The sequence below is a fragment of the Salvia miltiorrhiza genome, chromosome 1 (genome assembly GCF_028751815.1).
Source record: "Salvia miltiorrhiza cultivar Shanhuang (shh) chromosome 1, IMPLAD_Smil_shh, whole genome shotgun sequence".
NCBI lineage: Eukaryota > Viridiplantae > Streptophyta > Magnoliopsida > Lamiales > Lamiaceae > Salvia > Salvia miltiorrhiza.
Window position 1 is genome coordinate 19,589,501 of NC_080387.1, and position 22,251 is coordinate 19,611,751.

General features: G+C 40.1%; 1 protein-coding gene across 1 annotated transcript; it reads right to left on the reverse strand.

The window, feature by feature from the left end:
* Window positions 1-825: 825 nt before the first annotated feature.
* On the reverse strand, window positions 826-16,230 carry LOC130993865 (uncharacterized). Its single transcript, XM_057918925.1, has 4 exons — window positions 16,003-16,230; window positions 1,715-1,765; window positions 1,377-1,602; window positions 826-1,271 (listed from the first exon to the last, which is right to left on the reverse strand). The coding sequence occupies exons 1-4, from the start codon at window positions 16,228-16,230 to the stop codon at window positions 826-828; spliced, it is 951 nt and encodes a 316-aa protein (XP_057774908.1).
* Between the last annotated feature and the right edge of the window lie 6,021 nt (window positions 16,231-22,251).

Genomic DNA, 22,251 nt, shown 5'->3' on the forward strand with positions numbered 1-22,251 from the left:
GTGAAAACAGCTTCACAAAACTGTGCTTTCACATGAGCAACCAGAAATAAGATTGTGATATACAAATATTACTATTTGACAAGAAAAATCAGAAACTTCAAAGATAATGTGGCCATGGCTATTATGTACTCCCCGATAAACACAATATTCAGGTGAACTCAACTACATGGTAAAAGAAGTCAGATGTAAGCAACCTTAGATAGAGGGATTCGATGGGAAATGTTATTTGGTGTAGATTTGCTGGACCAAAATCCAATCCGACATTCATACAATAAGAACACTTGAAAAGAAAAAAACTTCAACACTTTCAACTATTAGAGAAATAAGCAAAAATAGTGTTTCATTAGAAAAGAAAGCAAGCGTCTAGAACTCTTAAATGCTCCAGAGTCCAGAGACACACTTCCAATCAAATTCAGTGACACACAGAAGCACAATAATATTGTCTACAAATAAGCAATCACAATCTCAATAAGCAATCGATAAAAACACTAGAGTATATAAAAATGGTATTTAAATAAGATCTTGCAGCATCGCATTCACAAATGAATCATATGAGTGACTATTCGTTTATCCAAAGTCCAACTGCTACTGTTCTTCTTTCATCTGAAGCACCGTCAGGGACTCTTCTTAAATAATCAGGAGCAACTCTACCTCGCTTTGTGTGTCCTGTTAACATGTTCCTGTTGCACCACAAATGCTGTAATAATCTTATATTATTAGATAATATAATCTTCATAAATATCAACTCTAAAACAAGCCATTGTATTCAAAAATTGCTCAATAGGAATTCAAGTTGAACATAGATGGTTTACCAACATAGTCGCATTAATTGTGCCACATTGAAGTAGCTAAATCATCTCTCCATCTATTCCACTCGGATGAGGATTCAACAACATCAACAAACTCCACATCTTGAGGTTCGTCATCATCGTTCTGATGGGCAATATCGTCCCAAACTTGTTCAATGGGATCCACTTCCATCTCAGTCCGGATAAAATTATGTAGGAGAAAACAAGCCATTATTAGCCTATTTTGGACCTTAATCGGATAGTACGTAGCACTCCTAAGTATTCCCCACCGCATCTTCAATATGCCAAACGCTCGCTCAATGACGTTACGTGCTTTAGTGTGCCGCATGTTAAACATTTCCCGAGCGTTTTCAGGACGTCGATTATCAGGACCCCATTCCTTTAAATGATACCTCACACCTTTATAGGGCGTTAGAAAACCCTCACTATTTGTGTATTCATTGTCACACAAATAATAATTACCTGATGAGTAGAAAAAACAAAGGAAACTACTTATGTACCATGCAATATTTAACAATTAATTGTAATCCAAACTACAAGACCAATATTGGAATTAAATAAGTCTACCTCTTGGCACTTTCAAACCATTAACCCTGTTGACTGCATCACGTAAGACTCTAGAATCACTAGCTGATCCCTCCCAACCAGATAGCACATAAACAAACCTCAAATTACGATCACACACGGCCAAAGCATTTGTGCAAATGTGTCCTTTTCTTGTCCTATACCTTGGCTTGTCGAGAAGGGGCACCGTGACGTTAATGTAAGTGTCATCTAACGCTCCTAGGCATCCCTAAAGTACAAGATTTAATGTAAATAAAATCATATATAATTTATATGCAGCTATGAATGGATAATTTACAGCAGTTAAAAGTGAAATTATTTAACATATGAGCCTTATGTACCTTAAACCACTTCCACCTTGAATCCGTACAATCATCTGGTACAGGATCTGGCTTTACCAACAATAATCCATGTTGTAACACCCCGATAATTTAGATTTATTTTATAAGTTTAATTAATAGTATTTTCTTGTATAGCTTTTTTTTAAAAATAATTACATGATACATATAGATATGCACCATTAATTTTATCTAGACTATTATTATTATTATTATTATTATTATTATTATTATTATTATTAGTATTATTTTTGTTTCCTATTAGAACTAGAACTCTTTAAAAACTAGTATAAATATGGGATCTATTTTCAAACCCTAGAGGAGACGGACACACTAATTAATTAGGGTTTTAGAGAGAGCAGAGAGGGCCAGAAACGTGTAGGCAGAAGATCTGAGCTGGAGTCAGATTTTCGCAGGAAATCAAGTTCTGGCAGTTTCGGGAGAACGGCCATAACTTCCTCCACAGAACTCCGATTCCAGCGAAACAGGCGGCCACGGAAAGCTCTCTCAAAGACGAAGAAGTCATATTTCTGGGAAAAATATGATTTGAGGACGTTTGGGGCTTCAAACAAAGGTTTGAAGCTGACTGGTCTGTTCAGCTGCGATTTGACGAATTCTTCTGGTGCGGCGCTATTAAGACCTTCATTTCCGGATTTGATTTATTTAGCTTCGACTTTAAGGTGAGGGATTTTACGCTTATTCATATGGTTATATATGTTTTAATTATCGCGTTTGATTACTTGTTTACGTGCATCTTATGACTATGTTATGTGTGATCATGGGACCTAAGCCATTGATCTATGTTATGTGCGATCATGGGACCTAAGCCATTGATCTATGTTATGTGCGATCATGGGACCTAAGCCATTGATCTATGTTATGTGGGATCATGGGACCTAAGCCATTGATCTATGTTATGTGCGATCATGGGACCTAAGCCATTGATCTATGTTATGTGCGATCATGGGACCTAAGCCATTGATCTATGTTATGTGCGATCATGGGACCTAAGCCATTGATCTATGTTATGTGTGATCATGGGACCTAAGCCATTGATCGATCATGGGACCTAAGCCATTGATCTATGTATGTGTTTGGTCATGGGACTTAAGCCATCGACTCAAACTATGATTATGTTTGTCAAGGGGCTCCGGTCTCTTGGCGTATGTTTGCAAGTATGATAACGTGATTTGATTATATATGTGACATATATGAATAATTTGTTATGTTCCTCACTGAGTATATTTTCAATATGCTCACCCCTTATCTTTTCAGTTTTGCAGTTCTGGAGTCGAGGTGGCCATGGAAGTCGAGAATGATTAGGGATAATGATTTTACATTGAACATCTTAGTTGAACTTATTAAGTTTTATTTTATTTTTATGATACTGCTTTAGTTTTGGCAAATTGATTTCTAAATTGGTTTAAATTTTAATAGTCAAGAAGTTTTATTTTTATCTATTAGTTCTTTAAATTTGGATTGCAAAGTTTATGAAAATGGGGTGTTACATAGTGGTATCAGAGCAGGTCTACGTTCCTGTAGACTCGTGCCCAAAAAAAAATGTTTTACTTTCAAAAAGGTTTAAGTAAGCTTAAAAGGTTAGATAAGCCTAGTCATTCGAAACTCATGGGCTGCATCGACTCCAAGGTATGTGTTTTAATTGCTTAAGTATACGACCGTTAGGATGTTTTACATGACTTTTTTTTTATGATGCCTTTATGTTCTAGTACTATTATGTTTAGCTTCGTTAGAAATAGTTGAAATTGTGAAATTGTTAGATGGTACGGACACGTCAAACTCCCACTAGAGCTCAAGTACCCTACAAGCACGAATTGAGAAATTGCGCGAAGAATATATGAAAGATTAAGTGAACGTTGTGAATTCTTGCGTGTACAATGCGAGAGATACGAAAGGATTAGGAGGCTGCAATCGGTGTATGACTGCTATACATGGAGTAGCGACTACGGGTTCGTGGAACACGTGCGAAGGATGAAGTTACCTCGCCATAGAACTAGATTATATGGCTCAAGAATCGTGATTAGAATTTCGAGGACGAAATTATTTTAAGTGGGGTAGGTTGTAACACCCCGATAATTTAGATTTATTTTATAAGTTTAATTAATAGTATTTTCTTGTATAGCTTTTTTTTTAAATAATTACATGATACATATAGATATGCACCATTAATTTTATCTAGACTATTATTATTATTAGTATTAGTATTAGTATTATTAATGATTCCTATCAGAATTAGAACTCCTTTTATCATCTTTATTCTTTATCTTAGTAGGAGATATACATAGAAAATAATTTTTTTATATTTATCAAAAGCTCTTTAGAAACTAGTATAAATATGGGATCTATTTTCAAACCCTAGAGGAGACGGACACACTAATTAATTAGGGTTTTAGAGAGCAGAGAGGGCCAGAAACGTGTAGAGTCAGATTTTCGCAGGAAATCAAGTTCTGGCAGTTTCGGGAGAACGGCCATAACTTCCTCCACAGAACTCCGATTCAAGCGAAACAGGCGGCCACGGAAAGCTCTCTCGAAGAGGAAGAAGTCGTGTTTCTGGGCAAACTACGATTTGAGGACGTTTGAGGCTTCAAACGAAGGCTTGAAGCTGACTGGTCTGTTCAGCTGCGATTTTGACAATTTCTTCTGGTGCGGCGCTATTAAGACCTTCTTTCCGGTTTTGTTTTGTTTCGACATTAAGGTGAGGGATTTTACGCTTATTCATATAGTTATATATGTTTTTATTATCGCGTTTGATTACTTGTTTACGTGCATCTTATGATCTATGTTGTTATGTGCGATCATGGGACCTAAGCCATGATCTATGTTGTTATGTGTGATCATGGGACCTAAGCCATGATCTATGTTGTTATGTGTGATCATGGGACCTAAGCCATGATCTATGTTGTTATGTGCGATCATGGGACCTAAGCCATTGATCTATGTTGTTATGTGCGATCATGGGACCTAAGCCATTGATCTATGTTATGTGTGATCATGGGACCTAAGCCATTGATCGATCATGGGACCTAAGCCATGATTTATGTATGTGTTTGGTCATGGGACTTAAGCCATCGACTCAAACTATGATTATGTTTGTCAAGGGGCTCTAGTCTCTTGGCGTATGTTGCAAGTATAATAACGTGATTTAATTATATATGTGACATATATGGATATTTGTTATGTTCCTCACTGAGTATATTTTCAATATGTTCACCCCTTATCTTTTCAGTTTTGCAGTTTCAGAGTCGAAGTGGCCATGGAAGTGGAGAATGACTAGTGATAAGGATTTTACATTGAACATTTTTGTAGAATTTGTTAAGTTTTAGTTTATCGTTTTATTTATTTATTTTATTTCATGTTACTACTTTAGTTTTGACAAGTTGATTTTAAATTAGTTTAAATTTTGATAGTCAAGAAATTTTATTTTTAACTATTAGTTCTTCAAGATTTTAGTTTGAAAAGTTTATAAAAATTGGGGCGTTACACATGTAGCTTCAAAAGAGATTTCAAAACCACGTGAACGTAGTGGAAAACTGTTTAACCTGATCTCCAGAAGTCAAACTTAATAATTCTATTTTTTTTGTGGTGGGCGAGCATACCTAAAAACATAGCCACTTGTTCTTCGACAATAACATATTTTTGATCACGTAAGCCTCCTATTTCACGTAATAAAATGCAAAGTCTGCCAAAAGTGTTGCGATCCATTCGGAGGTTTAGAACACAGTCTGTATCGGTGACCCCTACCATTCAGTCAAGGTGTTTAACTTGATCACGGATCCTATCAATAATACAATATGGCTGAACGGTACTACTATATATGTTTTCTTTTTCGTGTGATCATTTTGTGTAGGAGATCAAGTAGCACAAAAAGTTGTTGGAGGTATTGTTGGTGTGCATTCTGTATTAATAAGCAAAGTGCCACATGTTTGTCATGATTCCGTGCCATTGCAATAGAGGTTTTGAAGGTGACCAATTGTTCTGTAAACAAAAATCTCATATAACATCAATTTATAAGTACGAATGCAGTAAAAATGCGAAGTAACAATTGACACAAAATTACCCAACGAATAAAGATGAGAAAGGGCGACCAAGGCCATAAAAAAAATTAATATGAAGAATCAGTAAACATATGAATAATCAAGTTAACATATGGCAGCCGCCTTGTGGCAGCGGAGGAGGCAGTGGCAGTGGCGGAGTTTGAGTCGTGAAAGGTGCTGAGGGCAGCGGTGGATACGATGAATATGAGGGGTTGAAAGTTAGTGAAATCAAAATGATGTTAAGCATTATGGAAGGACCCTTCATTGTTATTAGGGCTTATGAAGGTACTTACACACCTTTCAAAACATTAGTTTTTAACTGATATCTATTCTTAACTTCACTTTTAAAGGTAATAATGTATAAGCTATTAAGCAAAAAAATATTTCATATTTGTTAACTCTCACTCAAAGATAATGTGGGCAAAGTAGATTCATTTCTGGAGGTAGATTAAAGAACATAGCAAATGTGGCATTTCATAACTATAAAGTCTATAATTGCATGCCTGGATATTACTGATCAGTTAATCTTAATGCTTTTTTCTACCAAGACCACACAACCCTTAACATAAGAGTTATTATGAAACAAGATTTATTTGATATAGGTAATATATAATTTAAATGATAAGGAAATGCCTTGAAAAACTGAGGTGCGGTTTCCTTGCCGCCTCGCCTTGAGGCGCGCCTCAAGGCGGCCGCCTCAAGCGATTTTTACAGTACTGGGATCAAGTATATATGCTCCATGAGAAATAAGATTAATTCACTAAAAAAAACACCATAAAATCTTTTCACAACACTGATAATAACAATTAACAGGTGCCAAAAGAAGCAGCGATTTCAAAGTAGATATTACAAATAATGAAATAAGGAGAAGGCCGAGCTACCTCAAACAATGTTCGATCAGTACCACCAGTTATATTCCACACAATTCCAGTAGCTCTCTCTATACCAATATTAAGCAAAGGAAATTGGACTGCATTTAACACAACATCTCTAGCCCAGGTTTTGTCTTGCATTATATAAAAATTAAAAATAAAATTTCAACTTAGGCTAAAACTCATTGATGTAAAGAATAGCTCATTTTGGCCTTATCATAGATGAAAATGAATAGGGGGGGGGAATATTGCAAAATTGGGCAAAAAAAGAAAACTTGGGGGAAAAAAATATATCTCTCTTAGTCGTTTGTTTATGCCTTTTCTGAAAAAAATGAAAGAGGAGAAGCAAGCTTGTGATTTTACCTTTGCATCGGCTGATTAATGCTCACTGCTATACTGCTTCGAGCGACCTTCATTCTTTATCAATTCTGGAAGCAGGCTGATAATCGATCCTTGGCCGGAACTTAGTGTTCTCTAATTTTGATTTGCAGGAAATGAGTGAAGAAGCCCACTTCAGATTGAGCTGCGATTCTTCAATCCCGTGTTACCTGACTCGCAATTTGGTAGATTTTCCAGCGATTAAATTCGGCGGCAAAGGGGTGTGGATTTACGGCAGCCGGTGAGGCAGAAGTTTCTGAATGTGTGCTGGACGCTTTTGTGGGTTTGTGATTTTGCGTTTTGGTGAAGAATAGTTTGATTTTAAAAACTGCTCCTAGGGTTTGTAAAATTTTGTTGCAAATTCTGATTTGAAATTATATGGAGAGGGTTTTTTGGTCAAAATTTTTCTAATCTGGATCCACTTCCTTCTCAATATTACAAAACGGAGGGAGGGTCAGTGATTTCTAATCTGTAGAAACACTGAGTTTTTCACATGGGCTGACACTTATCATGGGCTTTTGCTTTAATATGTTATGAAAACCAAACATTATTTTGGGCCCACGTATATCCCTAATCTTGGTGTTGGGAACTTAATGAAATATCCCAATTCTTGTTTTGATGATACCAAAATCAATAGGTTTCTTTTGTAATAGACTAGAACTGCTCGAACTCAAGTGTTAGAGTTCTTTTTCTAGTTTAGCTTGCTGTTCTGAAGACTGAAGACTGAAGAACGAAGGACTGAAGACTGAAGACTGAAGTTGCCGACTGAAGCAACAGTCGAAGAATCAGTTTTGAACTGATTACTTAACGCGTGCTGCGTGGAATCAGCAGATTGATACTAAAGTCAAGTATCAGTTAAACATTCTTCCTTCAAAGGAAGCCACGCACTCCAGAAGTACAGCCGCATTAAATGCAGAGATCTCAGGATCGTCCTTTGTCTGCAGAGGTCACTCCTCTTTGGTGATTACTTTTTCAGAGATGTCGCATCTCCTGCTCTTCAAGATAGCCGTTCTCACCAAACAAGGAACCTCGAAGATTGAAGCCTCAGCCCAAGTTCAAATTACTCTCTAACGGAAGAAATCTTGAAGACCTTCTCCGCCAACGGATCTATTCAAGACTTCTCCTATAAATAGCGCTCGAGGACCACTTCAATCTTCACCGATTCAACGACATAAGCTGAAACTCTGCCAAAATTATTTCTCAGCCAAAGCCCAAACTCTCCAAAGTTTGAATCGAAGAAGAAAATCCCAAAGCCAAAAATCAGTCACTACTGATTACATAAATTCTCTTAGACCTTAGACAAACCTTTGTTTACCCAAAGCCTAGGTCAAACTAACTGCAAAGAACTTGTTCTTTGGAGTTTAGTTGGCAAGTTTTCAAACCTCCCTTCGACCGACTGAATCGAGTGTTTGAGTTGTAAAGGAGTTCAGGAAGGTACTCTGTCTCCGTGAGATCCTAGTGCCTAGTGCGTGCTAGGAGTGAGAAATCCACCAAGGTGTGTTGGTACTGAAGATTGGATCTTCAGTTGTTTCGATTGTGTGCACCCGTAAGCACACGTTCAGGTTTGCTGTGCACCCGTAAGCATGAGCATCGGTTTGCAGTGTACCCGTAAGCACTTGCAGAGTGAAGTTGTTGGTCTGATCAACCGACCGTGGATGTAGGAAGTATTTTCCGAACTACGTAAAAATCTCGGTGTTATTTACAGCTTTCAGTATTTACGTTCATACTTGTGCTCTTCCTTTTGTAAACTAAAAACTGGCTAATTGCAAAGAGAAATTTAAGACTAACAACGTGCTCAATTCAAAGGCTATTGCGAAATAAAAGTTTTTCGCTGCGTGTGTTATCAGTCTGACTGATCTATCTTCTGATAGTCATAAAGATTTATAACATCTCTGTTTATCAAACTCAACTGAAGCCTTACGTGCATCAGTTAAGTTCTTTTGACTTAATTGATAACTCCTTACTGAAGAGCTTTCAGTATCAGTCGTCAACCCTGTTTTGGTCAAAACTCTTTTCAGTAAACAGGTGTCTGAGTTTGTGTTTAAAGTTTCGTATTGATCTCTATGAAAAGATCGAAAAATAGCCAGGTGTATTCCCCCCCATACACCTATTCGAGACCCTCTGGACCTAACAATTGGTATCAGAGTAGGTTGTTCGCAAGAACAATTCTGTTTTGATTAGGTTCTAATTGAACTAGATCATTTTTCTCAAAGGTCTCGAAAAACTTTTCTCTTTCAAAAAGTGTTTGCTGTTTGACTTATTTGTTGTTATATGTTCTCTCTTTTTATATGGAGACTAACCACAGCAGGATATCCTATCTACCTATGTTTAGTATTGAAAAATACAACATATGGAAGTTTCGGCTTGAAAGCTTTCTCACCGCCCAGCATTGCCGAATGTGGGAAGTCATCACCAATGGACCAATCATCATTATCGAGTTTGTCAAAGAGTTCCTACTGACCCAGCTCGGGATCCCTTCGACGATGTCCAGATCAAGCAAAAGGCAGACTTCACCACAGAAGAAATGAAGCAAGATGAGCTTGACAACCTCGCCAAAAGCATCATCTCCAACACAGTTCCAGGCAATCACGTCACCAAGATTATCAAGTGCAAAACTAAAAAGGAGATGTGGGACATTCTTGAAAGAATATGCGTAGGATCCAAGGAGATAAAGGAGAACAAGTTGTCCATAGCTTGTCAGAAATTCGACTCATTCCTCATGCTCAAGAATGAATCTGTCGACGAGATGGAACTCAGATTCAACCAGATCCTGAACGAAGTTCAATCCATCTCGAAGGAAAAGTACACTCAACGAGAAATGAACCTGAAGATTCTTCGAGCACTTCCACGAAGAGAGTGGCAGATCTACTTAGTCGCTCATCAGAACAAGCCAGGATTCAGTTAGCTCCCGACAAACAAGCTTTTCTCTGATCTCTTGGCAAATGAGTTCGACATTCAGAGAAATCTTAGAACCAAGAGGGCTGGAGGATCAGACGAAGATGGTCCATCAACCTTAAAAGGAGCAGCGCTTAAAGCATCAGCAAAAGAAAGCAAGAAGCAGACAAAGGAACCAGCGAAACTCAAGCCCAAAGACTTCTTCAGTCAATATGCTTTGTTGACTGAAAGATTCAATAAGATGGAGTCTAAATTCCGCAAGTACAGGAGGTTCCACAAGCAGCAATACAAAGGAAAAGAAAGAGAAAGCAAGTTCAGATATTCCACTGACAGAAGCGGAGAAAGAAAATCAACCGCCTTCAACTTGAAAGATGTGGAATGCTTTGGATGCAAGAAGAAAGGGCACTTTTGAACTGAATGCCCTGAACTGACGCAGTCTGAGCGCAAGGAGCAAAAAGCCAAGAAATATCGCAAATATGTGAAGAAGAAAGCGATGGTTGCTGACGATGCAGGATCTTCCGAAGAAGCATCAGAATCATCCGACCTCAACTCAACCAGCTCAGATGATGAGAGCCAAGCCCTGATGGCCAACGAAACTGAAAGCGTGGCCGACAATAGCTACGGCAACAGAATGAACTGCTCAGAGGTAAACTCTCACTCAAAAACTCCTTATACTGATAACTCCCTGGTGTTTTCAGGAGATCACTCAGAATTTGGAGAAAGCTCAGTCGATGAAACTGACGAGTACTATCAACTCATGACTGATCACTGTCAGTTAAGAAAAATGTTCGAAGATCTCCTCAAGCAGAATCAGAAAATGGAAAAGGAGATTAATGATGAACGAGTCAAGAATTAGACAATCATCTGCTTTCCGGATGAAACTTGTCTTGACCAACTGATCATGGAGAACAGTCGACTGGAAGAAAAGCTCATAATTTCTACTTCAGAGTGTGACAGAGCATCTCATGAAATCAATAGGCTCAATCACAAATTGGAAGAAACAGTCAAGGACTGCATGATGAAGTCTGTCATGATGACCAACTTTCCTTCAAAAGGCCTTGTTCAAAGCATTGGAGGAAAGGTTGCTCCAGCTGATAAAGGAAAGAATATCATGATCAAAGAAGCAGCTGACACTTCTGGAAACAACACTTCAGAAGAATTAAGAGATCATGATATGGAAGAAGTTCGGAAATGCAAACTGATGACAAGAACGAATGTTCCTCCTCCACAAAGCTACAGACGACCCAAGGAGGCCCCCAACCAGATCATCCTACTGAGAAGACTAGAAAGCATATTTCAGTCAAAGATAGGGCAAGGAACATCAGGACTCAAGCAGAATTTTCCTCACCAGTCCAGGGGGAAGAACAACAACATCAGTCATAAACTGAAACAAAAGGCTATGGTGTGCTCGACATGGGTAACGCCAGTATCAGTAATGTTAGCTATGTTTCTGGACTAAAACATAATTTGTTGTCTGTGAGTCAATTTTGTGACAGCGGTTTCGCAGTGAAGATCAAAAAGGATGAATTCACTGTCAGAAACAATCAAAGGAAGGTGGTTCTGAGAGGGATCAGACAAGGAAGTCTCTATGTCGTCTCATGGGAAGATAGCCCTCCAGAAACCTGTCTCATCAGCAAAAGCAGCTCGGAGCTCAACTGGCTGTGGCACAGGAGACTCAACCACCTCAACTTCAAAACGATCAACAAGCTTGCTAAACATCAACTGGTAGAAGGTTTACCTTCTATTGTGTTCCTGAAGAAGCAAGAATGTGAAGCATGTCGAAGAGAAAAGCAGAACAGGACATCATTCAAGTCAAAGTCAGGACACTCATCTGGAAGAATTCTTCAACTACTTCACATGGATCTATTTGGCCTAATCTCTCCCAGAAGTTACAACGGTAAGAAGTATACCTTAGTTGTCGTGGATGAATTTTCACGATATACTTGGGTTATCTTTCTCTACAACAAAAGAGAGACACTGCTGGAATTGCCAAAGCTGCTGAGAAGACTAAGCGTTGAAAAAGAAGTCAACATCGTCAGCATCAGATCAGATCGAGGGACTAAATTCCTCAATGCCGTCATTCATGACTACTGTGAGGAACAAGGAATCAGTCATCAAACTTCTGCAGCGAGGACTCCCCAACAAAACGGAGTAGCAGAAAGAAGAAACAAGTCTTTGAAGGAAAGGAGCAAGGACGATGCTAGCCGAATCAAAACTCCCTTTTAAGTTTTGGGCCGAAGCAGTCAACAACACATGATACACGCAAAATCGCTCCTTCCTCACCCAAAGACATGGGAAAACTCCATACGAGCTATGGAAGAACAGGAAGCCTTCAATCTCATATTTTCATGCTTTCGGTTCTCGGTGTTTCATTCACAACAATGACTAGAGAAGATTAAACACATTTGATAGCAAGGCTGATTCGGGAATCTTTCTTGGATACTCTGGAACTGAACGATCCATCAAAGCCTATCGAGTGTTTAATTCTCAAACTCTTTGTGTTGAAGAAACACCACATGTTGTTTTTGATGAGTCTACTGATGATTTCAGGAAACAGGAAACTCAAAGAAGTGTTGAGAACACTGAAGTTTCCAAAACTGAAACGCAGGACACCGAACCTTCTACAATTTTGGTGTGGGGACCCGGAAAAGAAGAAGATACTAAAAAGCTTCAGTATCAGAAGATCAGTCAAAGGTTTGAAGCTCAGACTAGAGCCAATGCAGATGGCATCAGTCAAGGGGAAACTCCGTTAGGCGAAGAACTAGTTGAACCTACTAAAGCAACACCAGTTTAACACTCCCCTGCTCGAGAAAATGCTGAACAATTCAGAACCATTCTGACTGAAGAACCTCCACCATCGCCAGAAGAGATCAAGAAGCATCGAAGATGGTTTGAACTCTATTCAAAGGAGAACATCATTGGAGAACCATCAGACGGTGTAAAGACTCGAAGATCAATGTGCAACCTCGTCTTTGACATCAACCAGAACTACATCAACGAAGATAAGAACTTCAGTTGTTTCTTATCATCTACAGAGCCCAAGGACGTTGAAGAAGCTCTGAAGTCCACTCAATGGGTCATCGCAATGTAAGAAGAACTCAATGAATTCAATCGAAATTCAGTTTGGGAACTTATGGATCGACCAGACGATGCAAAAGTAATTGGTTTGAAATAGATTTTCAAAAACAAGAAAGACGAAGAAGGAAATGTTGTGATAAACAAAGCAAGGCTAGTAGCAAAAGGATACAGTCAAGAAGAAGGAATCAACTACGATGAGACTTTTGCCCAGGTTGCCAGATTGGAAGCAGTCAGGCTCTTCTTAGCCTTTGCAGCTCACAAAGGATTCAAGGTACACCAAATGGATGTGAAGTGTGCATTTCTCAATGGAGTGTTCACCGATGAAGTCTACGTGGAACAACCTCCAGACTTTGAGGTTGCAGGACCAGAAAAGGTGTACAAGCTGAAGAAAGGGCTCTATGGTTTGAAACAAGCACCAAGAGCATGGTATGATACTCTTTCTGAGTATCTTGTTGAACAAGGGTTCAAGAAAGGATCAGTGGATAGAACCTTATTCACTCTCAAAGAAGGAGAAGATCTCCTACTTGTTCAAATTTATGTCGATGACATAATCTTCGGATCCAAATCCAAACGCATGTGCAAAAAGTTTGCTGATGTCATGACTAATAAGTTTCAGATGTCCATGATGGGAGAAATGAATTTCTTTCTTGGATTACAAGTCAAGCAGACCAGCGAAGGAATACTGATCAATTAGTCAAAGTACGCCAAGGAACTGATCGCCAAGTTTGGTATTCAGCACATGAAATCAGTCAAGATTCCAATGAACACAAACTGGAAAGTAGATCCAGGATCAGAAGAAAAGTCTGTATCGTCAAACAAATACAGAGAAATCATTGGATCATTGTTGTATTTGACTACTAGCAGACCAAATATTGCGTATGCAGTCGGGGTTTGTGCAAGATATCAGTCAGATCCAAAGGAAGCTCATATGGATGCTGCAAAACGAATTTTGCGATATCTCAAAGGCACACCTAACTTAGGATTGTGGTACCAGCTGACGACGACTTTAAGCTCACCGCATATTCAGACTCAGATTTTGCAGGATGCAAAATTGATCGCAAATCAACTTTGGGAACTTATCAATTCCTAGGCAACAAGCTTATCTCATGGTTTTCAAATAAGCAGACTTCAGTCACCACCTCCACAACTGAAGCTGAATATGTTGCTGCGGGAAGCTGCTGTTGCAATCTCACTGAATCCAGTTCATCACACCAGAGTCAAGCATATTGCTATTCGACATCACTTCATTCGTGATCATGTCGAAAAGAAGAATGTCTCTGTTGAATGGATTCCGACCGCAGTTCAGAGAGCAGATTTGCTGACCAAAGCTCTTCCTGAAGAAAAGTTCAACGATCTGTGTGGAAGGATCGGCCTCATCAGCCCAAAAGAGTGATGCTGTGTTTGAAAATCTCCTCTACAGCCACGATGACTGGTGGTCAACCAACTGGTGCTCTACAACTGCTGACGTGGAAAGCAATGAAGACAAGTCTTCATCTGAAGGGAACCTATTCTGATGAGTCAACCTAAATCGGTGGTATCGACTGAGTACAATGATCAGTCGATCAGTAAGTATCTTCAACGTACTCCTTGAAAATCAGTTATTTCAGTTATGAGTCTTTTGTTTATTTTCAAAAGTTTTCTCTAACTGATCAGTTTGTTTCAAAATCTTTAACTGATTGTTGGAAAATGAAATATCCGTGAAGGACAAGTACTTTTAAGAAGAATTGAATTTGATTTAACTTGTCCTGATCTTTTCTAAAAATCTTTCCAACCTTTTGCCTCTGGAATAAAAATTCTTGAGAATCTCATTGATTTGACTTTCTCACCTTTTGAAGCTTCCGTCCTCCGCAGTGACGGCGAACGTGAAATTTTCCTTCAAAAACATTTTAGGCATAATTTTCGAAAAACTTTTTCATCTTCCATCTTGGTAAAATTGTCTATTTATACCTTGATGTCTTCGTTTATTTTCTGCATCAACTAACAACTCTCCATAGCCTTCACTGTGAGAAAAATTTCAATCTTTCAAAAGTTGCAGGGAAAATTTTGTTCCGACAGAGGAGAAATCAATGACTGCGAAGTCATGGAATGGGAGAATGACGCTCACATACTTGGTCTACACCGGACCCTTCCACTGGATCTCAACGTCTCTCCGACGTCAAACTTTTTTCTACCCTCACTTATATCCAGCGACGCGAGTGTCTTCCATCCTCATGCCCAGCCCATACGGTTTGAAGTACCTGTCTCAAGAAGACAGACTTCACCTGGTTCTCAGGCAAGCCTCACATCTTTTTGTGAAGCTTCCATATGGTGCAACAACAATGAGCAATAGCTCGTTGTCAGCCGGCGCAACCCATCGCACAAGGTCTTTGATTTATGCTTAATTGTTCTTAATTTGGGGGTTTGCATGGAGGCGCGGAGGGATTCTCGAACTGGAAGTCTGGAAGTCCAGGAGTAGGAGGCGCGGCGCGGTGGGGACGGTTCGACGGGAATGGGACGGCTGACGGGGTGGGAGGCCGAGGGGAACGATGAAATGGCGAGGGTCGCTGGCTGGGAGGCAAATCTAGAACAAGGTGCTGCTGAGTTTTGAGAGGCAGGAAGTGGGAGGAGCTTCTGAAACAGACTAGTAGTAGCTAGGGCTGGGAAGATAGGGTTCGGGTATAGGGTACCCGATTACCCGACCCGAAAAAATCGGGTATCGGGTATCCTATACCCGAAAAATTCAGGATTGGGGTCGGGATCGGGTATTTAGGGTGTGAAAAAATCGGGTATCGGGTATACCCGAATTACCCAATCAAAAATAAAGGGGGATTTGAAATTTTAATTTTAATTTTTTAGGGGCCCTTCATTTCAGGCTTTTCAGCCCTACTCACTCGTCAGTGTCGTCACTCTCAGTCTCTCACTCCCGCCGTCGCTCATTCACTCCCTCCCACCGCGGCCGCACTGCTCCAGCCTCCACGCGGCCACGCACGCCTCCGTACCTGAGCGGCGACCCCGTCGCCGGTCTCCCCCACCTGACCACTGCGCAGCCGCGCAGCAGCAGTCTCGAGTCGCCTCCGCGCAGTAGCAGCAGCAGCAGTATCCAGTCGCCGACGCCGCTTCCTAGCTCCGACAGTAGGAGTCCTGTTCGATTTGCCCCTCTACACCCATCGACGTCCACCACCAGAATCAACCCCCAGTGTTCCGCTGCCATCCCTTCCACCGCGACGCCGTCGAGAGGTTTTCGTGCCGCCGCCCCCTCCGGCATGTTCTTTTCGTCCTCTGCCTCTTCTCCCACAGCAACAGCACCGCGCCGCCTCCGAGCTCCGAGCCTCCTGTTGGATTTGTATACTGAAAGCAAGAACGTTTTATGCTTGTATACAATGTTTCCTAAGTTCACTATCTAATCTCCTATCTGATTGTGTTCATGATTGCATATGTATGTTCTTTATCTCTATATAAGTAGATTATATGGTGTGTTGTAGATCACAGAAGACCATATAATTGGAATAACCTTAAGAGATATAATATGATCACAGCCTAAATAACTCTAGGACAAGTTATTGGTTTAGGCTGCAGTATAGATGGAAGTAGTTTGTCTTGGCTACTTGTCTATACTGGTACGTCATTACGTATTGATAGGACCAACAGTTGAGATGTATTCTTCTATCTGACTTAAGTGAAGAATCAAGATCTCGGTGACTCATAAATCTTAATACTAATAAGTATTCAGATATATATGTTAATTCGTATATCACTTTGACTTACTATGGGCGAGAGTTAAATGCTAACTCGAGTACTCTGTATCTTGGGTGATAGCGGTTAATATATGATATTTGATTATCTGTATTAGTACCCGTATCCGGTATAGGATAATGACATCCCCTTAAGGAGCTCAATAAGGTTTATTATGCTAAACCCTGCAGGTTGATTAAGTTCAGGCGTAATAATAAAGTTTGAGTGGTACTGCTTAAGGATTTATAAAGAGATTAATTAATTTAAGCTGTCAGAGCTCTAATTAATTAATGGATGTCGGATATTTTAAATACGGAGATTTAATAAGTCTAAATACAAGCCCCCGACTCATCACCGGCAATAAAGGGGTAAGTCAGTATCGGTTCTCTAGTGGAATGAACTGATATTTATAAATTAATTATGGTCTGGGCTGACCATAGATAAATTAATTTATTTGAGGCCCATCTTTATTCCTTGTATCTGGTCCCTGGACTGGCCCAATGTCTCCTAGCCCAAGAAGAGAGAATTCACGCCTCCTACACCTAATCTGTGCCTACACGTATTTATTTTATTATAAATACAGCTGTCAGCTCTCAGGAAAACACACTGATAAAATATTAGGGTTTTGAGAGCTGTGGGGCGCAGGGAAGAAAAACGTGTGGGACTTATTTCTCTCTTGGGACTTTCATAGATCGTTGTCCATCCAACGGTGAAAGCTGAGCGGGATACAGTCGAGAAGATCAGAGCTGGAGTCAGATTTTCGCAGGAAACCAAGTTCTGGCAGTCTCCGTAAAACGGCCATAACTTCCTCCACAGAACTCCGATTCAGACGAATCAGGCGGCCACGGAAAGCTCTCTCGAAGACGAAGAAGTCGTATTTCTGCACAAAATACGATTGGAGGTCGTTTGAGGGGTCAAACGGAGCGTTGAAGTTGGCTGACCTGTTCAGCGACAGATTGACGAATTCTTCTGAATTCTTCAGGTATTTCTGAACTCCAACGTGCAGCTATTAAATTCATAGGAGCATGTTAGGATTAATCGTTGTATGATAAATTAATAATAATCCAAGAAACGATCATCGGGCAAAGCGGAACGTTAATTCAGTTTAATATTCCTTCAATTGGTATCAGAGCCCAGGATTAATTTCTTGGCTCTATTATTAATTTATGTACGATTAATAATGTGCGTTGTTTTTACTGTTGCTGTTCTTCGTGGTCTGTTGATTCGTGGGATACGTCGTTTTGACGTTGTAATCGTTTTTTCACCACGAGAAAATCCGTTGTTAGATTAGAATTTCAATTGTTTTTGTTTTTCGGTTGTAATCTGTAATTGTGAAAAAAACGAGACGAAGACGACGACGATCAGACTGGTTTAAACGGAGGATCAGTTAAACTAGGGCGAAACGGTGGCTGTGCACGCCGAGGGCAGCGCGTGCGCGCGCGCTTGCGCGCTGAGCGCTGTGCGCCCGGTCGAGCGTTGCCGTGCCACCGCTGCTGCTCTTGTTCTGCTGCACGCCGGTGGCCGCCGAGGCTGGTCAAGCCAGGTAGGGCGAGGGAGGACAATCGGCGAGGAGGGGCTGTGCGCACCGAGGGCTGCGCGTGCGCGCTTTGCGCGCTGCGCGCCCAGCAGGTGTCGCACGGCCGCTGCTGCCGAGTCTGCTGCCTTCGTGCCGGATCTGCCGAGGCTGCCGAGACCAGGAGCCAAGGCTGCCGAGCTTTGCTGCTGTGCCGCTGCTGCTGCTCATGCTGGAGAGCTGCTGCCGAGCCGGGCAGGTGCCGCGCCGGGCTGCTTCTCGCGCCGGGCTGCTGCTCGTGCCGGGATGCGCGCCGGGGTGCTGCGATGCACGCCGGGAGCTGCTGCGGCGGCGCTGTCCAGCGGCTGTCGAGGAAGGGAGGCGGCGGCGCCTAGGGTTCCAAACCCTAGGTGGCCGATTTTCAAACCCTAGGTGGCCGATTTTCAAACCCTAGGGGGGCCCAAACCCTAATTTCAAAGACGGGCCTGATGAAGCTGTTCGGGCCGAGTTTTACGTTTTTGAGCCTTTTCTTTTCTGTTTTAAATGTAATAGATTAGAATTGGGTTTCCACGAATGGGTCACGAAGAACTTTATCGTTTTTATTCTGTTCTTTGCATGTCGTGGTGTTAATCCTTTTTGCTCTATGCATGTTGTTTTTGTCTTTGCTTGTTAATATGTGTTTATTAACTGCGCTTAGACGAGCATGCTAGGTTTATCGTTTTCTTAAGCATGTTTTAGAATTCTGTGAGCATGTTTTACATGTTGCGTTCTAGATGAGCATGTTTAGGATTATGTGTTGAGCATGATCAAACCTTTTGAAAGAAAAAGACTAAGCTGTATTAATAATTTTATAGATGATTAAAAATTATTTAGATTTCCACAAACGGTCTCAAGACAAAGTGATTGAGAATATAAGTAAACGTCCACACAGCGTGGCTTACTTCATATTTGATTTCACAAGTTTGTTAAGTTGAGACTTCTATTAAAAATATTTAAATTCATTTAAGTAGTGGGAGTTATGCGGTAAACGTCCACACAACGTGGCTTACTCGTATGATTTTCATAAGTACTTTAGAGGATGGATTTTAAATAAGATAACTAAGAAAGTTAAATTGAATGCGGCATGGTCCTTGTGAGTATGTCAAAATTCGAGAATTTAATTTCAAAGTTAGATTGTGGTTATTACTTAATAATTTTTATTCTTAAAATTATGTAGACCTCCACATGCGGTCTCTAGACAAAGTGATTAGCAATGTGAGTAAACGTCCACCCAACGTGGCTTACTTCATATTTGTTTCTCATAAGTTTGTCAGATGAGGTTTCTATAAAAATATTTAATCCATTGAAGTAGTGGGAGTTATACAGTAAACGTCCACCCAACGTGGCTTACTTGTGTAATTTTCACAAGTACTTTGGAGAATGAAATTAAATAAGATAACCAAGAAAGTTAAATTGAAAGCGGCATGGTCCGAGTGAGTATGTTAATTTCGAGAATTTAATTTTCAAGGTTAAAATGTGGTCATTGCTTAGATATCATATCAAGTACAATGTACAACTCCCAAAGGAGTCCCTTCTTGATGATGATATGGTCTAGTTAAGGTGCCAACTATTAATTTCCTTTGTCAAAAGGTTAAGTTGACATGGATGGAAATTAAATGATTAGGTAAATAGTCTGGTTGAGGAGTTCGTGTGTAAACGTCCACCCAACGTGGCTTGCACATGGGATTCTTTGAGCGGTTGGAGGTTTCATTAATATTGTTTTATCAAAAGGTTACAATATTATTGTTACGATTTATGTGCTTTATGTTCGTTACTTTCAGATATGTCTATGTCTCCTGTTTCTTTGTTCTTGCACAAAGTCTTTTAACCGGTCCACATATATAAAATGGAAACGCAGTTTTGGATTTTTATATTTATCACAAACGAACACAATTTCTGTGTTGCTTACTACTCCACGTTCTTATGGTTCGAACAATGAGACAACTGATGGGAAAAAGGAACTACATAAAAGGTGGCATGTGACGAATAATATGGCTATATGCTTTATTATGAGTATAATGTCACAAACCTTGTAGCTCCAACATCAGGGCATGGACGATGCTATTAGCATCATGCTGAATCTCAAGAAAGTGTTCGAAGAGTTGGACTGAGCTGTTCATTTAAATTTGATGAGAGTAATCTTGTTAATTTTATGAGTGAGCACAGCTCAGTGCACGAGCATGTCATGCAAATTTTGACGGACTTGACTTGCTCAGTGGGAGTATCGACGGTGAGGCAAAAGTCGATATTATCCTGAACTCTCTTCCCAAGTCTTTTAATTAAGAATTTCTGCCTCAATGCTGTTATGAGCAAGAAAGATACTTCTTTTGAGTTACTCTAGTTACGGCTAAGGAAGTTGTGGGAAAGAGATGTGCAAACACTTGTTATTGCCAAAGGTGAGCCATCTTCTTCGTCGAATGACGGGAAGAAGAAGGGTCCAAGGGGCAAGAAAGACAAGGGAAATAGTGGGAGTAGTGGTGTGATAAGATTGAGTATTGAAGATTTTTTCTTTCAATACTCAAGGCAAAGGGTTAAGGTACTTCACTTGCTATAGTAACTGAGACATATCAGCTCATTTTCTACTCAGTTGTGAGTAGTGGATAACGAGAGAAACTGATAATGATTGTTACACCTTGCATGGCTTTTTAAGCTGACAAGGAAGCTGAGAAGTGATGAGATGATTGTCTTCATAGGCAACGTGACTAGAGTCGCAGTTGTTGCAATTGAAGCCTTGTCTTTAAGTTCTAAAGACATAGTTTAGTTTTTTGAGAGTTCCTTATCATGTTACAAAATTTTTGAATAGATGGATCTTATGTCTTTTTTGATAGTGGTGTTTCTATCATAAGAAATGACAAAGTTGTCTATTCTGGTATTTTGAACATCTCTCTTCATACTATAACTTGTCTACAAAATACCTTTATATTGCATTTACATCATCGAACAAAAGAAAGAGAAAAGTTAAGGCTAATCTCTCATGAGGATCTTACACATATATTGATACCCTAGAAATAGGTCACATCTATCTTAATAGGATCCAAAGGCTCGTGTCTAAATAAGTACATTGGATTCAATCCAGGTTGTACTATTTCGAACCTGCGAATCCTATATAGAGGAAAAGATGGAGACCAGGTCATTCATGACAAAGGGGATAAAGGGCCAATAATGTGTTAGGAATGATCTTTTCTGATTCATTGTCAGTGTTTGGGATTCCAACCCAGTTTACTACACCATATAATCCCTATATAAAATGGTGTGGTGGAGAGAAGAAATAGGTCACTCTTGGAAAAATATGTTCGATGATGAGTTATGTATCTTTGCAATTAGTCCTAAAGAATCAGAAGGTGGTTATTAGCAATGACACACGATTCTTAGAAGTGGACTATGGGAGTAATCACTAATCCAAGTCAGATAGTGTACTTCAAGAAATTGAAGACATTAGACAGGCGATTCCATCACCCAAGCCAAGTGTGCAAGAGTTTTGTACCACAAGACACTGCACGCACTGTTGACACACATGTGCCACCACAGATCCATTGTAGTGGGAGGGTTGTGGGACAACCCGATCGATTTATGTTCTTGGGAGAATCTTTGGATTCAGTCCCTGGTAGTGAATATAAGAGAATCGACCCAGATATCTACTTGGAATTAGTGGAAGACGAGAATGTAGATTTCTGGCACGCCTCAATGGAGCAATCCATTAAGAATATGGTTGTATACTAAGAAAATCTTGCTACCAGAATGCCGTAAAGCCATAGGTTGCAAGTGAGTATACAAGAGAATGATAAGTCCGAATGAGCAAGGTCGTAGCTTTTAAAGCTAGACTGGTGGCGAAAGGTTATGCCCAGTGTAAGGGTATAGTTTATGATGATATTTTCGCCAGTGGCATGCTCAGTACATTCGGATCATTTTACCCATAGCAGCTCACTTAAACTATCGAGGTTGCGTGTGGGAGGGAGAGAAGCATCTCGTGTCAATCGCTCTCGTGTCATCGGTGATGTGGTT